Source organism: Amblyomma mixtum, chromosome 9, assembly GCF_055824585.1.
Source record: "Amblyomma mixtum isolate Tamu chromosome 9, ASM5582458v1, whole genome shotgun sequence".
Taxonomy (NCBI): Eukaryota; Metazoa; Arthropoda; class Arachnida; order Ixodida; family Ixodidae; genus Amblyomma; species Amblyomma mixtum.
This window is the reverse complement of record NC_143020.1, coordinates 104,105,938-104,128,901: the sequence shown is the minus strand read 5'-3', so window position 1 is coordinate 104,128,901 and position 22,964 is coordinate 104,105,938. Positions and strand designations below refer to the sequence as shown.

General features: G+C 46.0%; 2 protein-coding genes and 1 non-coding gene across 5 annotated transcripts in view; 1 reads left to right on the top strand and 2 right to left on the bottom strand.

Annotated features, from left to right (window-relative positions):
• The window catches only part of ACC (acetyl-CoA carboxylase), an 82,835-nt gene extending 81,004 nt beyond the window's left edge, over window positions 1-1,831 (bottom strand). For all 3 annotated transcript variants that reach the window (XM_089561046.1, XM_089561048.1, XM_089561047.1), the window contains exon 1: window positions 1,609-1,831. In XM_089561046.1, coding sequence (XP_089417172.1) covers window positions 1,609-1,816 — 208 coding nt within the window. In that variant the 5' untranslated portion in view covers window positions 1,817-1,831. The remainder of the gene's footprint in view (window positions 1-1,608) is intronic.
• Window positions 1,832-5,911: 4,080 nt separating this feature from the next.
• Window positions 5,912-6,004, top strand: TRNAI-UAU (transfer RNA isoleucine (anticodon UAU)). Its single transcript is given in 2 exon segments — window positions 5,912-5,949; window positions 5,969-6,004. It is a non-coding gene; the product is annotated as a tRNA-Ile (tRNA).
• A 427-nt stretch (window positions 6,005-6,431) lies between these two features.
• Window positions 6,432-22,048, bottom strand: LOC149330474 (uncharacterized). Its single transcript, XM_089559436.1, has 2 exons — window positions 20,996-22,048; window positions 6,432-6,497 (listed from the first exon to the last, which is right to left on the bottom strand). The coding sequence occupies exons 1-2, from the start codon at window positions 22,046-22,048 to the stop codon at window positions 6,432-6,434; spliced, it is 1,119 nt and encodes a 372-aa protein (XP_089415562.1).
• Between the last annotated feature and the right edge of the window lie 916 nt (window positions 22,049-22,964).

Below are 22,964 nucleotides of genomic sequence, written 5' to 3'. Positions count from 1 at the left end.
TGTATATAATCGACAGTCTCTACTTCCCGGTGAGCATTGGAAACGTAGTCACCGTTTGCCCCTGGGAAATGTCCCGTATTACAGTATACTGCTAGCAAATCAAAAAGAAAGACGAAGATCTTCGATAAGCGCAGCGAGGGTTGAGGTGCTTTAGGGTTGACCGGTGACAAAACGACAGCTTCCCCGAGCTGATTACGGTCTCCGACCTCAACTCTTTCCATCCGACGAAAACGAACGTCCTTGGTGTCGACCAAAATAACCTGACCTTGTAGTGTTCAGGAGTCACGTCCGCTATAGGGCATAGTATATGTGGCAACTTGTAAGGAGAGGGTAGTTCCAATGCCGCGACCGTTATACGCGTGACTGGCCGTACGTATTCAAGGAGTGTTTTCGAAAGTCTGACGACTCCACGAAGAGTTCAGCTCGGGAAAGCACAGGACAGGAGCGCCCACGTGGACGACTTAAACAAGTCGTATGCCTCATAATAGAACTCGTAGAATCAATTGGGGGTTCCCATATTCTTTTTATTTAGACGCGCAGAAATAAAAACAGTAATCTTGTGTTTCAAGAAAACATCCGGAAAAATCGTCTGCGTATGTCATTTCATCCTTTGCAAGCCATGCTAAATAGATAGATATTGACAGGACATGATGCTTAAGCTTATAGAGTAGTAGAGAAAAGTTCCCGAAACAAAAATAGTGATACCAACTCCGGAATCCATACGACCACAGCTCGTAAAACTGAATAACACTAAAATGGAATTAAATGAAGGGTAAAACACTTAGCAGGATATCTAAATGCTCAATGAGTAATTACAAGGCCATTGGGTTGCATGTTCAATGGGTCTTGAGAAACAATAACTAAGCTTAAGAAAAATATGCTTGGTTGCTCTCTTTTTCCAATTGTGAAGAAGAAATGCGCTCTAACTGCTCCTAGCTATTAATTTCCTTTGTTTTCGTTTCTTTCTGGAGTCATCTAAGGCTTCCAGATCATTTGTTCGGCGACTTCCGCTTTGCCAGATAAATGTATTGTTTGTTATATAACTGCTCCCATATATTAAAACACTGTTGGACTAACTACACCATCGGTGTAATTAGAACTCGGCAAGGATAACGTGGATAAGTTTTTTTGGGATTAGGTGCTCTCTGCTGTCGCAAGGCCTTGTCCATTAGAACGAATTGAGGCAAAAGCCTTCGTCTTGCAAGTTGCAATGAACACATTGAGGCTAAAAATGATAGCGCTGATTGCACCAACTACAACTTTGCTGTTCTTTAATTATAGCTCAAGGTACAAGTGACGTCAACGAATCTGCTGGAAGAAAGCAGCAGCGATGCATTTGGAGGCGGAGGGGGGGGGGGGGGGGGGGGGGCGGCATTAAATCGACTTAGCGACACATGAATCATTCAAAGTGACGTAGCCGGCATCATTTCCGACGCTTCCCAGAGAAAAACTACAAACAGCCACAGTTTTCATTGCGATACACGCAATATGGCGACCCGCGACTGCAGCAAGCAGACGACACCATCAAAAGCCACTCTTCAAAAACCAAACTGAAATCCCAAATTGGGCGGGTTACAAAAAGTAAACGTTCGAGCGATCACTACTTACCCTCGAGCACTGTACGAAGCTCCAAGTGAAGGATATCCTTCCGCCGACCACCTCGTCGCTGCATTTTCACAGGTAGTCGGTCGCTCACTGACTCCAAAAGCGCACGGAAACGAGCGGCGAAAACCGCGAACGCAGCGCACACAATCGCGATAACCATCGCCAACGCGGCAACTTCGCCCTCCTCCTCGTTGCTGCCGGCCTCGTTCATGGCCGCAAATGCTTTTCGACGGCTCGCGGGGTTCTCCCCGGGCTATTTTTTGCCTCTAGCGGCCATTGTAGCTATCGACAAGATCCGTTTTTCGCTTTATCTGAAGCCCGCGAGGCAGCGTACAGGTCCTCCCAAGGCTTCGGCGTGCGCGCATGCGCGGTTCAGAGCAGCACGCCGCGGCGAATTGTGCGATCCTCTGCACGGATTCGAAACCGTCTCGAAACTACTACAGATTCTAGTGCGAGGAGACGGGGGAACGTAGCGCTTATCTAATTTTCGAGCTGGAGAGGAGACGAGTCGGAAGATGTGATAAAACAGACTGTCCCTCGCATTTTCTTGCTCTTTCGAGGGGGAGAAGTACTTGATCTCTCGCCCGAAACGCCTTCCACGCTGCTCGCGCTCAGAACGGATAAGAGGTCGCGGGCGCAGAAGCACGGAGAAACATTCTTTCAGCAGCGTACGTTGAGCGCGGTGACAAATACGGTTGAAGCTATGTTTTATGGGCAGAAGGCTTCTTGGTACCATCAGTATATATGCGCTTCCAGAGACGCGATTCGAACTCATCCCAGCAAACCAAAAACCTCTCAGAGACATCTAGCGAGAAGTCTCTGAGAGGTTTTTGGTTTGCTGGGATATACCGTTGGCAGCTGAAGCCATCGGCGGGTAGTTTAGCGGTAATGAGTAATTATCTCAGACACACAAAGAGATAAAAAGTGCGAGTAGAGGCTAATTTATAAAATTTTGAAAGTTTTCAAAACCAAGAGGAATGCAAAAAGAAATAAAGATAAAAGAGTGCCGTGTGCAAGAGAAACTTCAGAATCGCCGCTGAACTTTAGCTATGCATGCTAAACTAGAATAAATAAACAAATAAGCGCTAATTGAGCCCCTATGCGGCTATAATACGAGTTGAGAAATTCTTGTTTCATTGGCTAATAATGCTGTGACCTAGGTGGTAAAGTCCTGTAAATATTATTGCAGTCCGCATCAGCAAGCAAAATGACAGCCATGCACGGAATCAGCAATGCATTGAGAAATTAAAAAAAAAATTAGAAAGGAAAGAAACGAAGAAAGAATAGATGAAGAAAAATTGGAACCATGTTACAAATAAATAAATGACGCAGAAACAAAAAAGAAAAGGTAGGTAGAATTTTAGGAACAAAGAAGATAAATAATAAAAAATAAATAATAAACAAAAACGAAAGAAATAAAGGAATAAATAAACAAGAAACGAAAGAAAGAAAGAAAGTAAGAAAGAAAGAAAGAAAGAAAGAAAGAAAGAAAGAAAGAAAGAAAGAAAGAAAGAAAGAAAGAAAGAAAGAAAGAAAGAAAGAAAGAAAGAAAGAAAGAAAGCGAAATGAAGAATGGCACACGAGGTGATGAAGACAGCAGACACGGCAAGTGGAAGGCCCACGAACCCAACAGAGTCCTTGGAATCCCCGCCCGCCGGTGCAGTGACGTCATCGGCCATTTCTTGTGCGCAAGCAGGCAGACGATGTGTACGCTAAAGAAGAGTCGATCGCTATCGGGAGGCGTGGAAAATGACTTGTACATAAGCTCAATTGAGCAAACGGGAGTCTTGAAGAGCCTTCGGAAGCACCCGAACTTGGTTTCGCTTAGGGCGTTCCTGCCATAACACGGGTTAGTTTCAATGACGCAAACGGGAATCGGTAAGCGCTTAATTACTAGCATTTAGTTAAGGAAGGGCGTCACGCAGGGAGGCATGATCTCGCCAATGCTATTCACCACCTGTTTACAGGAGGTATTCAGAGGCCTGGATTGGGAACACTTGGGTATAAAAGTTAATGGATAATACCTAAGTAATTTGCGATTCGCTGATGACATTGCCTTGCTAAGTCACTCATGAGATAAACTGCATGATGAATGAGCTAGACAGGCAGGGCAGAAAGGGGGGTCTAAAATTAATATGCTCAAAACTTAATTAACGTTCAACAGCCTCGGAAGGGAGCAACAGTTTACATCACAGATCCGAATCACGACAGTGAACTACCTAGAAGAATAAGAATGCCGTGGAGCGCATTTGGCGGGTTCTCTCAGATCATGAATGACAGTTTATTAATATCCCTCGTGAGAAAAGTAAATAACTGCTGTATCTTACCGGCACTCACCTATGGGGCGCAAACGTGGAGGCTGACAAAGAGGGTTCAGCTTGAATTGATAGGCGTTAAGAAACTGGAAGCGGACAGAGTGGGTGAGAGAACAAACGTGGGTTAATGACATCCTAGTCGAAATCAAGAGGAAGAAATGGGCTTGGGCAGGGCATGTAATGCGTAGGCAAGATAACCGATGGTTGTTAAAGATAACGATATGGATTCCAAAGTATGGCAAGCGAAGGATGGGGTGGTAGAATTTTAGGTGGGCGGATGAGATGAGGTTCGCGTGGATAGGGTGGCCGCAGCTGGCACAGGACAGGGTTAATTGGAGTGACATGGAAGAGGCCAAATGAGCGAACCCGCTTTGCCCTCCGTTCTTTTTGTTTTTACCAAACATTGTTTTTAATTGTTATTGCGATTTAAGCGATTTTGCAGGACACTTCTTACGTAACATGATACTAATTGCACACAGTGAGCAATTTACCTCTTGAACTGCTGCAGGAACGGGCCCAGGCTCACTACAGTAAAAATGTAGCCGGCCCGGGCCGGGCCCAGGCTTCAAACCGCGTGCATGGGGCGGGCTGAACTTTGAGTCTTGGGCCTCAACGCAGCTCGCTCAGAGCTCTACGTAAGGCTGCGGCACATTGGCTATATAAATATTAATTTTTGTAAAATTCAGGGTACCCAAAAGCCTTCTTTAGACTGTATTACGTAGGGGGAAGAGGGGAGGGGGTGTTTGTGTACAGTGCATGCATATAATAAGGACACTTAAAAAAATACAGAAAAGCGCGGTGCTCACTACTCCTTGCCACCTCGCTGCTCCAGCGCGGGTGGGGCGGAGGATATGTCACACGCGACACGTGTACCACGGAGTCGCCATTTGATGCACGGCGTCGCTGTACACTCTCCGCAGGCGCGCGAGAAAAGCGCCGAGGGTAATCGCATTTTCGAAATTCTAAAAACTGATATGGCTATTACTAATGGCCGGCTACAAATTTCTAACTACAATCAGGGGCCTATCTGTAATTGCTAAAAAGTTATCTATTAGCAACTTTACTAGCAACATGATACTCCTGTATTGTGGCGCCAATCAGGGTGGTATTACTATGCCGCAAAAAGCTTCTTTTGGCCTCAAAAAATCTTTTTTTTTAATTAATTGCGCGCTTCTTTGAAACATCCGGTATAGGGCATTGGCAGCAATTAGCAAAGAAGGGAATTAAGTCACGCATGCTGCTTTGAGGCCTTTCTTTGCACGCGTTGGCGCCAAAATTTTGCGCACGCCTGCATTCACCTGTCAAAATCAATACACCGTGTTCGAAACTGTCGGCAATTTTTGTAATCGCGCCTCTGTTTTCGGAGAATGGCACTGGGATAACGGGCCCGAGCACACTGTCATTGAGACTAATGCTTCAAGATTTAGGCAGCTGCTCATCGACCAATTCAACGAACGATAAAAATTTCCCTGTAAACTGCTGCTATGTGTTTGCTGAAATCCCATTAACATGTTTTGTGTTGCAGTAGTCTGTACTGCTGTATTTTTCAATTTGTTACTTTATATATATATATATATATATCCGTTGAGCTGCGTCAGAGTGGCGAATTTTTTAAATCTCTTTATACTGTCTGCCTGTCTGTCTGTTGCCTTGAAACTTGCCAGTCTCAATTAATGCTATGAGCTGAACACCTGCCTTTCCTTTCCGTTCACGTAAAAACTAGTTGCAACCAAAATCAATTGTGTAACCAAAATATCAAAAGAACCTTCCCCGCTACAAGTGATACTGAAACATGCGACCGCTTTACCTTCGTTGAAACAAGCGCAAAAGACGGCCACATTCGAAAGCTGCGCAAGCGCGTGAAAAACAAAACGCACACATGCGGCGCGACGCGTCGAATGACAAATGACGTCACCCCACACATCTGTCAGGAAGAGGAGAGAGAGAGATCGGCTAAGGCCTCTGTGCGGACACAACAGCTGAGCCGTCGTTCCCCAGTGGCGCAATTGGTTAGCGCACGGTACTTATACGACAGTGCTTCGTGAGCTATGCCGGGGTTGTGAGTTCGAGCCTCACCTGGGGAATGTGCTTTTTTGCTTTCCTTTTTTTTATTTCTGAGCTCGGAACATACACCAGGCATGTGCAGTACATATCGCCTTTCGATACAGTTTGAGTATCGCTGTTGGGTATCGCTTGTAAAAATGAAAGTATCGGTGTATCGAAAATACATTTTTATTGTAGCGTGTATTTTAACAAAACTCGGTCCTAACAAAAAAGAAAAAAAGAGTAGGCTGTTATGAGTCAAACTTTGGGCCGGCAGTGCTCGAAAGAGACGATGCCAGTAGCGCTGGAGCCGTCAGTCTTTGTTATCAGTGAACACCAACCCATCTACTGTACACCTATAATCTGTCTTGCCAAGATAACCAAGCCATCTCAACTGGCCTCTGATACATTTGTGCAACGTCTACAAGATGTCTTGAGAAGAGGTGCAAGACATTTTCAGACGTCTTTTCAGACAATGCTCCTACGTTCGTTGTCTGGCAGATAGACGGCAAACACCTTGCGCTTCTGCACACTCTGCGACAGAAGGAATGAGGAGACAGGTTCACCGTTGTGGAAGAAACACTGCCCTTTAGCCCTAGCTATTTTAAGTTGTTGTGGTTGCCAACAGAAATTGACGATTTTCGTCGTTATGGTCGGGCTTCACAGAATATTTGTCGTTTACTTCGTAAGCCCGATAAAGGTCACGAACTCTTCCGTACGCGGGTCAATAGGGTCATCAGCGCCGACAGCATCAAATGCACCAACTGACGCATTCTTTCCTTCGGAGAAAAAAGCGCCACAACAAGTTATAGTTCTGAAGAGCTGTTCGTGAAAATGGGCATGTTGTCTCTTGTCTCATGTCCCGGTGTTTTGCGCTGTTCCGTCACAAATTAAACATACCGCCAGGATCCTCCGGTCGACAGGGGTATGTGCTTCCCTCTTACCCGTTGCTAAAATACATCTTCATAAAATACAACATGGCGTCTGCTCCTGTAGAGAAGATATTTAACTTGCTTCGCTTATATATAAGCATGGCCACATCACAGAGCTCTTTCTGTACGGTTTGAGAAAATTCTGTTACTTACTACCGTTATCCAAAGTATAATCTAAAGAACAGAGATAGGAAGAAGTGTTCTGCCTAACAAGAACTTCCAGCAATTTTGTTTTTGTAGTTTTACTTCCAGCTGCGAGTGCAGGATGTTCAATTCAAACGTCTGTTAAACACAGTGCTGACGAAAAAACATTCTGTTCCAAAGCGTGTCAGAACTTGCACCTTTTAACAAAGAGCAAAGACAGAGACAGTTAGTACTGCAGTGACCAACAAAAAGAACCAGAAAAAGTTTTGAAGATTGTTCGTACGTAGTACGTCAGGTTTTTTTAAAAAAAGATCTTGCTAGGTTGCTTATGGAAGTGGTCACTTCAACGTAACCGCACGAGGAACAAATGGACCGCCGCTGTGAGCACTGTAACCACAGTAACCTCGACAGTGGCGCGCAAAGACCGCCGCAGGATGAAGCGGGGCGAGGATATGGCAGTAAGCATAAGTAAAGCAGCAAATATGAGCCGTTTTTCATGTTTGACCCCGGATTCAAAAACCATACATGCAGAGAGGGCGCAAACTATGCGCCTTGCCTCCTTGTATGGGTTTTAAGGCGAATGTCTTTAATGCCATGTCGACAGAACGCTGTCAGCAGAAGCTTGTCAGCAGAGGTCCCACGCTTTTGACGGGTGTCCACCGAGATGTGGGAGACAGTTACTTGTTAAACCTGGAAAGCGCAATAAAAACAACGGACAACAGAAAGAGACAGACACACGAGCGCTCGTGTGTCTGTCTCTTTCTGTTGTCCGTTGTTTTTATTGCGCTTTCCAGGTTTAACATGTCTAACCAACTCGCCCAAACGCAGTCATTATAGACAGTTACTGCGTAATTTCCTTCCCTGAAATATAATTTTCAATCTATTCATTACGGCCCCTCTTTCTTCTTTCACTCCCACTTCCTCCCTTCCTGTACGGTGCGGTTCAGGTGTCCACCGAGGTGACAGAGAATTACTGCGCCATTTCCTTTGCTCACAAAGCGTTGCGTTCAAAGGGCAAGGCATCACGCGAACGGGTGGTGGCCTTCCGTGGACTCCCTGGCAGCGCTACAACACGCTGTAGCGTTTCACTCCTAAACGCAATGCTTAGGCGTCATTAATGAACAGTTAACTAGTATTTAGTCATTAATCAGTAATTACCCACAAATTAGTAATTTGTCATTACTTAGTAATTAGTCATTAATTATGCGTAACGTCACCAGTGCCACAGAGGCAGTCAAAGTGGTGAGGAAAACGCTTTCGCCTCTGCACACTTTAGACATTTAAGTGTCCCCTGAATTTTTTTTAATCTATATAGTGGCGTTAATTCGTACCCAAGGGTCGAGACCACCATGGTCGGCCGGCTTCCTGTGCAGCCGTCTGCTCCTGGTTAGCTGAAAGCCAGCTGCGTTTTGGTTAACTTGGCGCCAACTCGATGAGGTGGTGACCAAAGAAAAGGACACGCGGGAGACTCTGTGACCCAATAATTCAGGCAAGCTGGCAAAGTCATCGAATGAGCGTCGTCGAGTCCATCCAATTAAAGGGGGCGCCCAAGATGAAGTCTCTCTGATTGGACGGAAAAGGCGGGAAGACGGGCTATAGGCTATGTGAAAGGCTTTCACGGTAGTGAAAGAGTTAAAGCGCCCTACACTTTCTTTCATCGAACGGCAGACCCCTGAGCAATCTTCTCAGCCTCCAATACGTAACCATTCAATGTTGTAAATACTGTAAATATACTTGTTATTCTCCCTGAGCCTCCCGATCTCCTCGTCACCTCCTACGGGGCATCACTGCAGACCCGGCTCGCAACAATTGGTGGCAGCGCTGGGTTAGAAGTTGACCTGCAGCTACCACGTCGGAGACCGCCTGATCGCAACTACCGGTGGGATAGCAGCCGAACCCCAACAACGCCCAGACTGCGCGGTCGAGGTTCGAGACCTCTCCGCATTGTGGGCATAACCTGTTGTATTTTTCTGGCAAAACTGCGTGGTATCTTGCAAAGTTTGGTTGCCTTCAAAAAACGCGTACCAAACATATTCCTTTATACTAAGACTCCTGATTTTTGTGGCGTGTTTTATTACTTGCAGTTATGCTGTTACTATATGCATGGATCACTACAGTGGTATTCGTCTACGACCGCTAAATAATTTACATAATCAAATTTTCTCTCATGCTGCTTCGGTTTCGACAGTTCTGTGACGTCAAAGTTCCGTATAGGTCACGCGAGGTAGGAGGCGGTTACGTAACTTGAAGCCGTTCCCCGCCGTTACCACTCCGCCACGAAGGCTCAGGGTTTGAGCATGAATAAAGGCGCATCTAGTGAATGCATGGGTTTCATAAATAAAATAAAAGAAACAAAAAAATGTAAAAAATAAGAAAAGAAACAAAAATAAAATAAATAAAATATAAAAAACTGTCCGCCAGGAAACGCTTTCGCTTTGCAGCATTTTAGAGAGCCAAAGTGCCCCCTGAATTTTTCATTCGGCCATTTGAGGCAGGCTGCCTTTATCGTTGCAGTGAATTAAAACTCTCTTTATACACTGCGAGCTGCATGCTTCATACGCCCCGCATCGCCTATCGGGAGGTCGCCACATATGATCGGCACAACCGGTTCCTCTTCGCCTTCGCTGCCCCTCGCAATCGCCTGCAGTTGTTTCACTTCGCCCTACGTAACCTTCTCAATTAATTAAGTGCAATCAGAGGGCTTTGAGGTTACATTCACAGGACGCGCCGGTGTAAGTCTGCTTCAGGCTCCGTAAGTTCAGTTCGCCTCAGCCAGATTTTAAAGATGCACCAACGCGCCCGCGAAAATTTGGTGAGGTTGAAATAGGTTGGTTTATGGCGTTTAACGTCCCAAAGCGACTAAGGCTATGAGGGACGCCGTAGTGGAGGGCTCCGGAAATTTCGACCACCTGGGGTTGTTTAACGTGCACTGACATCGCACAGTACACGGACCTCTAGAATTTCTCCTCCAAAGAAATTCAACCGCAGCGGCCGTGATCGAACCCGCGTCTTACAGGTCAGCAGCCGAGTGAGGTTGAAATAGGGGGATAACTACGTTTCCCTCGTTTAACCGCGGCTGACCATGCAAATCGACGACCCAACCCGGTGATCGCGAGCGCTGCCGAGCACATGCCGACCAGGGCAAGCCTTGCCCCATGGGAACAAAGAATTGGCTGACACCAAAAAAGGCATTCACAATAACGCCGGCTACAAAAAATACGCCAAGGAAACGAGGTCATCCGACTCGCTAGCAAAGTAACGAGCGAATGTTTCGCTCACGCTAGGGGAGGGGAGAAGCTCGGGGGCAATACGGGACGAGGTCGCGGGAAAAGTTCTCACGAGGCTTTGCCTAGCTGGCGGAGAGCAGAGCACTGCGCCGGAACGTCCGCGCGCGACGAGTTCCGGCCCGAGCTGAAGAGGGAGAGAGCCGTCTCCCCTCCCTGGGCGCTGCCATATTGTTCCCTGGACTGCAGTGGGCTCCTCGCGCTAGCACGGTGGAAGCGGCGAAACGCCTCCTCTCTGGACTGCTGGAAACCGGTTCCGCCGCCGCTTCCACCGTGCTAGCGAGGGGTGCCCACTGCAGTCCAGGGAACAATATGGCAGCGCCCAGGTTGGAAAGCTCCGCCTACGTTCAGGACCGGCACAAAAAATTAGTTCGTTGTACCTAAACAAGAAGCTGATCACAAGAAAAAAAATAACCTCTTGAATTTTGATACCTAGCTTGTTTAATGTAGTCAAACTTTAAACCTTGGCCCAGTGTTAGCAACTGCCTTTTCTTTATCCTACTTGTAGTGAACTTTTGAGGAAAGAAAATGGCGCGGTATCTGTCTCACATATATCGGCGGACACCTTAACCGCGCCGCAAGGGAAGGGAAGAAGGTAGGAGTGAAAGAAGAAAGCGAGAAAGAGGAGCCGTAGAGGAGGTCTCCGGAATAATTTGGACCACCTGGGTATCTTTAACGTGCACTGACGTCGCACAGCACACGGGCGCCTCTTGTGTTTCGCCTCCATCGAAACGCGGCCGCCGCGGTCGGGTTCGAACCCGGGTACTCCGGCTCGGTAGGCGAGCGCCTTACCACTGAGCCACCGCGGCGGGTAAATCGAACGGACCTTATTACATTCCTCGCTGCGACGTTGGCGCCCTCCCGTGATAGTTAAGGTAACTAGAGAGGACGGATCGTGTAGAAGCAAACCCAAGGGGACAGAGCGGTGCGAGTCACCAAAATTTCTGACATCGGGCATCGTTTGATCGATTTCGGCATTTAATTTTCAAGCAATTACAATGCGCCTGCCAGGCAGATCCGCATGCAATGCAACGGGCACAAGCTCTTCCTGGCCTGCCACTAGCTCAGCTTCTCTGGGGTGAAAATGCTTGGAAAATGTCTTTGATCCCATGCAAAATTTGAATATCTTGTCCTTTGGCCGAGCTGCCCTTGCATCATTAAACCTCATTAGTCTTCCCCTTTGTATCACAGTGGTGGTGTGTGATAATACTCTCTCGCCCTTCTCCACCCATCCTCAAATTCTCTTATTTGCTTCTTTATGAAAGTTGAGCATGATCTGGCTGCTCCTAAACCCCAGTGCAGCTCGGATCTCAGTGATGGCCTTGTGCAAAGAGGGCTGGAAGGCTTAAAAGTGGATAACAATGTGATCTCCATCTTGAACACAGCAACGGAAGTCATTTGCACGGTCAAATTTTTGCCAGTAGCTTTTTGTCCTTGCATACCTAGCCCTATCCTCAAAAAAATTTGCCGTTTAGTTTTAGCCATACTATAAAACTGTAATGTTGGCTTGTCCAGCATTTTCTCTAAAGTTCGCATTCTTTCTTGGTTATCGCATTACCTTTTGCTTCCCTTTGACATACGCATTTATTTGTAATCAGTTGAGTTCTTCTCCAAGTAGTATTGACACCATTCCATAACAGATGACGCGAGCACTAACAGTACACTAGCAGCGAGCCATGCAGTTGCCCAGAAAGGCAGATGAGAAGTTTTATTTAGTCGGATCGCTCGCGACAAGCCCCTCCAGTCAATATTCACTAAATGCCCCTTGTCTAAGTCGTGTTTGAAAGTGTTTGCGTTTGAACTCAGAGGCCACAGTTTTTTCAAGCGACGTACGCGAATGCCCCCAACAAAGGAGTACAGACAGGTTCATCACTTCAGGCACATATGCCCTCTGTATTTATCCACATGTCCAAAAAGAGAAGGCAGCATATTATGCTCTCTCCGGTATGCTCACTAGTGATACATCACCAAGGACACACAAAGGCCTACACAAATTCCCTTTTGCAGCGCAACAATGGTGACCACAGAAGCAAAACGAATGCACACCGAGGGGCTTGGTTTCGTTCTCCATAGAAAGCATGGCACCACGACTTCCGGATAAACAGCGCTGCTTAACGGTAGAACGAAATTATGATTTCCCTAGAAAGCGTGTTGATATTCATATACTCGAGCGCTTTTGAGCCAAAATCACCGATTGGAAAGCTATGAAATGAGCTGGAGGCATAACCGGAAACTGTGGTTTCGATGCCCCTGAAGGAACGGAACTAAACCGCCGAGGTGTGTTTACATTGCCACACAACAAGCACACACAAAGCACTGTGAACACAGCCAAGCATGAGAGTTCACCAAACTTTCCTCTTGAGTAACAAAAACTGGGCTATGTACATATTTACACAATAAGAACAAACACATATATATTATCCGTGTCCACACGTTGTCGTGTGTACCGAAGCAACCAATAAAAAAACACATTTGGGCAGCCACGTCCGTCTTGCCTTGTTCCAGCAGATAAAAGTGACGAGGAACGACTCACATGAAATCACTAGATAAAGCTATTCTGGATGCAGCCAGATAAAAATATAGACTTTGCTTTCCCATTATTTACATTAACACAACGTCAACCCAGAAAGGCTGCATTAGGACAAGCTTCAGCCAGTGTCCTCTCACTACTCAGCATGTACTCCTGGTATTTGAGGAAAAGTCTGTACCACAAAGTATTTACTGAATTCCAGCTATTCTCTTTATATATGCTCTATTAACAAATGATGAAACTAACAATCAAGCTAAGACAGCTTATACAAAAAGAGGAAACGATTATTAAATGACAAAATCTAATGACTAAGAAAATGGTTTCAAAAATACAATATTCATGAGTTATTTTCATGACTGTTAGAAGCCTGCCACTTACAGTAAAAGAACATGGGCACAAGGGATCTGTTGAAGGTCTTAATGAAGGTGTTAATGAAGATCCTAAATCTTTATAAAAGCAGCAGGCCATGCAAATTTCTCCAGCATAGTACAAAATACACCTCTGTTGCAGAGTAATTCCAAAATGATCCAATTAAATTCCATTAATGAATATTTCAAATGCCACAGGATCCAATTTCATTTAGTGTTGTGCCAAAGAATTTTATGGAGGGTCCTATCAGCAAATCTTTAACTGATGTAATGCGCTCATAAATTTCATGAATGAGCTTGACCACTTCTATATATATATATATATATTTTTTTTAGATTTATCGTAGATCTTACTGAGCTCTGCTGAGCTGTGGACTATTTAGGGGCGCTATTGGTAAAGCGACTGCTCCAGTGAAGCGGTGGTCCCGGGTTCGAACCCCGGACCAGGACGAATTTTTCTTTAACTGCGAAATTTCTGAGAAAGCTGTATAGCTTTCCTTTGTAGCCGTATGGCTGCGCTTGGGTGGATGTCAATGAGTAATTACTCCCTGATTACATATCTACTCCACCTTGGGGGATTCCCCTAAACATTTGATCAATACAATATTCCACGCCTATCTCCTCAAGTCAGCATCTTTGATTAGCATAACTGGTACTACAGGGCGGTTATGTTTTCTGAGCAGTACTAATAACTCTGGAATCAGAGGATCAAGAGGTCACACCTGAGCACAGAACATCCGCACATTTACTTTTGTAAGGCATCTTTGCACTCATTCAGACAATGCTCGAAGGAAGAATTCGCAGATTCTCCTCAAAAAAACCTTACGCAAATCAACTTACGAGGCGCTGTTCCCCCCAAAATGCACTGACACCTTATCAACAAATGATAACAATTTGATCTGACCAAATGATAAGCATACACAAGCACTTGAGACAAACATCAACAGGAACGCTCATGAAAGCTTCATGCTTAAACGACGGCAGAAAAACCTTTTCACACTTCATTGCACTTTCTTCAAGGCATCATATATTCTCATGCTCAAATGCTTACAAGGGTTGACAGACGCGACCAAATGATATGAGCAGTCCTAAAATTAAAGGTTCTTGTTCACATATGCATGTATGTAAAAAAGATAAATTAGCCTTCCAAAACATAATTTACTGCTGCGGGCATGGTTACTACATTTTAAGGTGAAAAAAAAAAAGCTTATATATTTGCTGAAAGTTTGCCTTAAGCCAAGAGCACAAATATTTCAGTTAACATTGTTGCCAACATCAGACAGCTATGTGGAAACTGCACGTCTGTGCCTTGATAGCAAAGTTGCTTCAGCAAGAATGGCACACCTCCGCAGCTAGTCATTTCTTTTTTGCTTCATGTATTACCCAGAGAACGTTTTCTGGCATGTGTGTGAATGTATGTATCCATGTGCGTGCGTGTGTGTGTGGGATATCAACATGTGGCCCACACTAAGTGACAGAAATGCTGTTAGTGTTCACATAATGAACGCTCTTGACATAGTATCAATGATATCCAGGACTTCATGTCCGCAAGTTGTCGCAAATACTGGACTGACAGTATGTCTGGGCTATTATGATATCATGAGCAATGGATGCACCATCTTGGTGGCATCAGTGATGGAGTTTCAAGGTCAGCTAGTGAGAGTCTTTGCAACCGCGCTGCAAAGCCACTCTTTCAGGAAAAGTGTTGTAAATAAAGTCACATTGCAGCTTTCATAACCAAAAAGGTGCTTACCTTTTAACATTAATCCCAACGCTAATGTAAAACGAATAAAAATTAAGTGAAGAAATTGTGTCAGCAGGAATAGTACAATGGCATGACGTTCTCTCTCTAGTCAAATACGCTTATCTTGAATTGTGTGAAGTTAGCAAATCCTTCATTCTCGTGCGAGTGATTGGTGAGCTCATAATGTGACGTGAGGATGACACACACTCAAGGAAGACTTTTCAAAACAAAATCAGTTAATTAAACAGCCATGTTGGGCACTCAATGTGGAAATGCTTGAAACATTAACAAATGACTCGACCCACTGCTATGAGCCACAGCAATAAAACAAAAATCCAAGCACGCTGTACCAGGAAGGAAAGAGCGAAATTCTTGCACCACGCAGTCATTACACAAAACAAAAGGAAACATTGTACTATGGTTGCCTGAGATTTATTTTATCGAGAGCAAACCTGAGATGGCTAGAGTCAAAAGGCTTAAGTCATGTCACCGACCTTCTAATGAGCAATGGTTTCAGTACAATTAGAACCAGCTAACAGGCAGCAGCAAGCACAACTAAACGTCGGCCACACTGGAGTTTCTCCAAAAATGACCAGAGCACTTGAGACAAAAGGGACAGAGCTATAAACATTGCTGGTGATTAAAGAAATCAATGTGAAACATAATGTGATAGTATTTGAAATGCTGAATAATCAAAGAATGCAATATGTGTCTTTCTAAATCACCAACGATGTCATGCTCAAATTTTACACAGATGTAGCATGTTGTGTTTATTTTTGTATCACTTCTATTTGTCTCTACTGTTGCATTCTGTAGTTTTGTTGTGTACCGCCTTCCGTACGACACTCTGGTTATGTTACATGCCCCTTGGGTCCACAGTAAACAAATGACCCATTAATTGCAGTGCCAGATTGGAAATATAGAAGTCCGTAAATTAGGGCGCACCTTAATTACTGCAAGAAAGGTGAAATAAATGTTGTTACCATTGCTGCACTAGGTGATGGCAACACTTGACGTCAAATTTCACCTTTGCGAAAAATTTGAGCAAAGATAGTCAGTGCTTTTATACTCGTCCCCATTAGCAAACAACACTCCGTATAAACAGCGAACTGGATACCGGCACAACTTTGTAGGACAAAGCATCTTCCACGCTACGCATATTACATTCAACAAAAAGGCAATCAAATAAAGAACAATCACGTACAGAGAGTGCTCGTTAAATAAGCAATATACTAATTAGGACAACATGAGCAGGGTGGAAACATTCCTTTTCCTAAAAGACACTAGAAACTTCACAATAAATAAGACAAATGCAGCTTTTCCCAGGCACAGAACTTATGACCTGACCCATCAACTCACGAACAACTCGCGAACAACTAATGATAAAGACAGTGCGAGGCAATGAATAAAAACTATGCTGTCAGATTCACCAACAGTCACAAAACACGCATTCAAACATGTCAAGATGCAGTTCACAGATATTAACACAAAAAGAAATCACAGGTACTTTCTTTCCCAAGGCATGACATGAATCAGGCCACCTGGGTTCAAACAATCATGACAAAGGATGCTTTCCATTACAAAATATACCATGCTTTCTCATTAAAACACGTGTCAGTGTTAGTAGGAATCTGAAACCAAGCAGTAACGCAAGGTGTTGCCCAGAATTCCACAGATACAGTAACAGGTGTGATGGAAAAGCATTTGAACAATCGCAGGCCACTAATTACTGTTCAAACTAAAAAATTTAGAAATCCAGAGGAGCTGTGCATTATTCTGCTAAGTTTTCTGAAAAGTCCAAGCAATAAAAAGGGCATCTACTATTTACTTTTCTGATGTTATCGGCAGAGCAGAATGTTTGTCAAACTGAAAAAAAATCTACAGTTAAACTGAAATTCCCTGTAAAACTTTATGGACCCTTTGTGCACCAAGCACATGTACCTGTTGTGAAAAGTTTATGAAATGTGATATCAGCGAAAAAAAAAAAAATGTACATCTTTTCCATTAGCACGGAACAGACACATGTAACCTAATTATGAGCGTATGCAATGTACAGTGAATGCAACAAAAAATGTCAAATTTTTGTCACAGCGTTTCACAAACATTGAACTGTGAGTGTACACGTGCGGCCAGAATACCACGAAGAACATTTTGGCATCTGAACTTTCCTCATACCTTTTGTAGAGAAAATGTGAAGGCATCTTGGAGCTCTGTGAAAACGCACCAGAGGCATCTGCTAGCATATGTATACAGTGCCTCCTAATTTTCGCTAGCTAAGACCTGAGAGGATCGCCAAAGCGTGACCCATATTATTATGGATGTGACTGTACATTTCATGTGGCTAGAATACCAAGCAGCTTGGCAAATGAAAAAACACCTTTTTTTTTTTTCGCATTTCTGTAAAGGTAACTTCGAAACCCTATAACTCCGGTTGTATATAAGAGGGGACAATAATTTTACTCTCATCGCATTCCTTGATATCAAGCAGAAATGGCATATGCCTTAGCAAGTTCACTGTGGCAAAATTTCACAAAAGCCCACCACAAACATAATGCTATGCAATTCTTGAACCACTGATAGCGTCCCTCACAAAACAGTGTGAGAACAGAGCTCATTCCTAATTATTTGTGGCAAGCCAACTAGTTCTAAAATGCAAAGTGTGGTTAAAACAAGTGTGCAGCTCCATTTTTAAGGAATGAATCCATCCTGTCATTAGGTGCAAATTTTCTCGCAAATACAAAGAACACACTCAGCAGTACCGATTTATCTGTGAACTTCTGGACAACACCATTTCCTCGTTTAGCATGTCAGACAATGTTTCGTCTAACACCATACTTCACAACACGCTTGCTCTGGTCCCCAGACAATTTTCAACCTTGCGATAAATTGCGTTGCAACGGCTGCAAAGGAAAAAAAAAAAAAGGCCCGAGCTGCCACAGAGGATGAAGTTAAACAGCATTTAGCAAAGACTGAGCACAGGCTACATTGGTTTCGAACCATCTGTGAGGCAGTCTGCTACTGGGAATTGTGAAATGCGATCAAGATAGTCAGCTATTCAAGATAGATACATAGTCAGATTGATTGTTAGCTGGCCCATTTCTTTTATTCATGTGGCTGAATGTAAGAGTAAAAAAGCAACACGAGTAAAAAAATGCGTGCAAATGCAGAAGTAATGAATTGCCATGAGCATAAAAAAAAAAAATTGTGTGTTCAGTTACTACTTTCAATGTGCAAATGCACGTCCTACATAATGCCATGTATTCTGATTCCGTGGCACGCGTTGGGGCTGCGGCCACTCCTCAGATAGATGACAGGTCGCAAACACAAGGAAAATCGAATATTTATCCAGGCATTTACAACTTTTAAAACCGCGGTGCTGCCGCAGTCGTGCAGCGCGGTAGAAGGAAGGAAAGAGTCACGAGTTACGTAACATGACACCTCCGGAGGGAGGTGTAAAGAGGGAGAAAGCACGCGGGCGAGAGGGAAGGCGCACGGGGAGAAGGAAGAGAAAGAGCGGGGAGGAGAGAAGTCCAGTGTTCGCAGATGAAGTTGGCGCCCGGGCGGGAAATTCAAACTGGACTCGGGACAGCACACTCCCCGTCTGGTTATACATATAACCACTATGTGATGTGTTCAGTCCTCACACGGAATAAGCAGGACTGTCTCAGTCACAGGACGGAGAAACGTCTTAAGCACTCCCCGTGTCGCCGTCTTGATCTCGACCTTTCGCACCCTGCCGTCCGCGCTCGCGATGGCGTTCACAATGAGTCCCATGGGCCACTCGTTGCGATGAATCTGGCTGTCTCTCAGGAGCACGAGGTCACCTGCCTTGAGATTCCGAGTTGTCCCCTGCCACTTCCGACGACTCTGCAGGGTGGTAAGGAACTCGCGTCGCCAACGGCACCAAAAGGTGTCGGCCAGCCACTGAACCTGCCGCCACTGTCGCCGATACACATTCTTTTCACCGAAGGCTGGTGGCACTGTGTTGCCGCCGACTTTCTGGGTCAGGAGTGTTGAAGGAGTCAGCACTTCCCAGCACTCGGGGTCCGTTGAGACAGGAACGAGGGGTCGGGAATTTATGATCCCCGAGACTTCCGCCAAGAAGGTTACCAATACTTCGTGAGTAAGGCGACGAGAGGTACTCTCAAGAAGCATGGAGTCCAAAATTCGCCGTGTGACTCCTATCATTCTTTCCCACACTCCTCCCATGTGAGAAGCATGAGGGGGGTTGAATACCCAAGTGCATCCTTGGTCTGACAGGAATGTTCCTAGCTTCTCGTGGTCTGGGCCACTGGTGTCCAGTTTTAGTTCTGAGCACGCTCCAACAAAGTTCGTACCACAATCGGACCTCAGCTGCTTTGCCGGGCCCCTTATGGCGAAGAATCTCCGGAGAGCATTAATAAAACTTGAGGTGTCCATGCTCTCGATCACTTCGATGTGAACAGCGCGGATACTCATGCAAGTGAAGAGCACGGCCCACCTTTTGCTGTTGGCCTCACCGCCTCTGGTCCGACGAGAAGCGACTTGCCACGGGCCAAATACATCTAATCCGACATAAGTGAAAGGCGGCTCGGTGCTTAGCCTTTCTGCAGGCAGGTCTGCCATCTTCTGCTGCAGCTGCCTTCCTCTGAGCTTGCAACACGTAACACAACTGTGTATGTATGAGGCGATGCTACGCTTAGCTCCGACGATCCAGAACCCAGCTGCCCTGACTGCTCCCTCAGTGAAATGGCGGCCTTGATGTTTTACCAGCTCGTGGTAATGCCGCACAATCAGGGTGGTGACGTGATGTCGTCCTGGCAAGATGATGGGCTTCCGCTCTAGCTGGTCGAAATGGTTTGCTCTGTCTAGTCGGCCACCAATTCTCAAAAGACCGTCGGAATCAACCCATGAGTCCAGTCTCCACAGAGGGCTTGACTTCGGAAGTCGCTTTCCTCGTTGCAAGCTTTTCAACTCTTCTGAAAAGGCTTCTTTCTGGACAGACAGAATAATGACTGCCTTCGCTCGGGCTAGGTGTTCTGTAGAAGGTCCTAGTTGTCGAGATGAGCTGTTATGCGGGCAGTCTGACACGTTGTGAGAGGTGCCCCGAAATTTGCTCACCAGCTGCACGAGCATTGCAACTGCGCGAGTCAGCTTAATCCAACTCGAGAAGCGCTCGAACCGCCTGCTGCCGAGTTCTTGCACGTCTACACTGGTTGCGAGAACGTTTGCCTGGGGCCGCACCTCCGTGTCAGAATCAGCATCGACCAAGTCGAACTTGCCCTTCAATACCCGCGAGCAGTGTTCTTGATGATACAAAAACTCCGGGCCTGTCAGCCAGGCCGATCCTGCCATTTGGGCTGCTGGCACAGACCTTGTTCCGAGGTCCGCAGGGTTCACGTCTGAAGGAACGTAGTGCCATTGCTCTGGCCGTGTAGAGCTCCTGATGCGTTCGACCCTGTTACTGACATACACATAAAACCTCCGAGTCTCATTATGTATGTAACCTAGGACCACCTTGCTGTCAGTGTAGAAATTTACAGCATCAAGCTCCATATCTATTTCACGACTGACGAGCTCTGCTAGCTCCACTGCCAACACCGCGCCGCACAGTTCAAGCCTTGGGATGGTGTGTTCCGGATGTGGTGCTAGCTTAGCCTTTCCTATGACGAACCCGACATGGCACGCACCATCTGGATATGTCACTCTGAGGTAAGCCACTGCAGCCACAGCCTTGGTTGATGCGTCGGAGAATATGTGCAGTTCCTTGCGCTGTGCGGTAGTGAGTGAGGCATGGGAATAGGTGCGAGGTATGTCCAGCTGCTCGAGCAATTGCAAGGAGTCTTTCCACGTCTCCCACGCGGCCCTCTTGTCTTCAGGAAGTGGACAGTCCCAGTCGCATGTCCCAACGACCAGCTCTCGGAGGAGGGACTTCCCTTGAACGATGACTGGAGCAACAAACCCAAGTGGGTCGTACAGGCTATTCACCACTGACAAGACACCGCGTCGAGTGAATGGCTTCTCTTGGATTGGAGTCGTAAATGTGAAGACATCCTTCTTCAGGTTCCAAGAAACTCCCAGACTGCGTTGGATTGGCGGCGTGCCATTGCACAAGTCAAGATCCTTCAAATCCTTGGCACGGTCTTTTTCTGGAAATGCTTCCAACACTGTAGGGCAGTTAGAGGCTATTTTGTGGAGCTTGAGGTTTGATGCGGCCAACATCTGCTGTGTGCGGCGTATCAGGCTGATGGCTTCCTTGTCTGTAGAAAGAGACTTCAACCCATCGTCCACATAGAAATCCCTCTCGATGAACTGCCTGACGTCGCTGCCAAATTCTTCCTCTCCTTCTCGTGCTGTTCTCCGCAGCCCATAGGTTGCAACTGCTGGTGAAGGACTATTTCCAAACACATGAACCTTCATTCGATACTCCACCACGTCACTGCAGATGTTGTTGTTGCGGAACCACAGAAATCTCAGATAATTTCGGTGGTCGTCCCGTACCAGGAAGCAGTAGAACATGTGCTTTATGTCCACAGTTATGGCCACGGGTTCCTTCCGGAATCGGATGAGCACTCCGAGCAGGCTGTTGATCAAGTCTGGACCGGTAAGCAGCACACTGTTTAAAGACACGCCTTTGAACTGTGCACTGGAGTCGAATACAACTCGTGTTTCGCCGGGTTTTCGTGGGTGGCAAACACCAAAGATGGGGAGGTACCAACACTCTTCTCCTTCTCGAACTGGTGGAGCTTCCTCGGCATGGCCGTTTTTGAACATCTTGTCCATGAAGGCCGTGAACTGTTCCATCAGTTCTGGTTTTCTCTTCAAGGTCCGTTGGACAGCAGTGAGGCGTGACTCGGCCAAGCACTTGTTATTCGGAAGCCATGGCCTTGGAGAACGAAAGGGGAGAGGCGCTATCCAACTGTTGGATTCGTCCTTTGAGAACTCGTCGTCCATCAGCTTCAAGAACTTCCTGTCCTCGACAGAAAGGGAAGGTCTGTTGTCATCCTCCGTTGTCTGGAACAGCGTTTCAGCGATCTCATCGTCATAGCTGTGTTTCCTAGCAGCGTGCTGAGCTGGTTGGAAGCATTGTGTCGACCGCTGCATGGCAGTGAGCTTCTCCTTGACCAAGAAATGGTTCTCACATGGCTCGAAAAGGGAGGGACGTCCATTTTCGAGGACGTTTGTTTTGAGGTTGCTGACACAGTCCGGTGTGCGACTTCGACTTATGCAGACATTTCCTACGATGACCCATCCCAAATCCAGTTTCTGAGCAAATGGCGCATCAGCCGGTCCGTTGCGCTGTTGTCGAACCTTGTGTATTCTGAGGATGTCTCTCCCGAGGAGAAGTAGAATCTTGGCCTCAGGGTCCAAACAAGGAATGAATTTAGCAACAGCTCTGAGATGAGGGTGATGCAATGCCACTTCCGGTGTTGGGATCTCGGTCCTGTTGTTAGGCATTTCGTTGCATTCGATAAGCGTTGGCAACGGAAGCTTCACGGAGCCATGTATGTCTTCTATGAGAAAGCCAGACGCTCTTCTTCCTATTGCCTCCTTAGTTCCAGCACATGTCTTTAGTGTGTAGGGGGAACTGTGACCATTGAGTCCGAAAATGTCGAAGAACTCTGTTCTTGCAAGGGACCTGTTACTCTGGTCGTCTAAGATGGCATACATTTTTGCAGTCTTGTGAGGCTGAGTCGGATGACTGACTTTCACCAAGCAGATCTTAGAGCAGGATTTGACACCGTTGCTTTGACCGCAGACCTCTGTGCACCTGGATGACACCTGAAGTGCAAAATCCTTGTCTAGAATTGCATCTTCAGCATCGTTCTGAGCTACAGGAGGCCTGTGGCTGGCATTTCCAGCATGAAGCGCCGTGGCATGCCGATCGCTACCACAATCGTCACATTTGAGAACTGTTTTGCAGTCTTTTGCAAAGTGGTCTGTCGAAGCGCAGCACCTGTAGCATATCCCAAACTTTTTCAGCAAACATTTTCGTTCATCCAGCGGCTTTTCCCTGAAT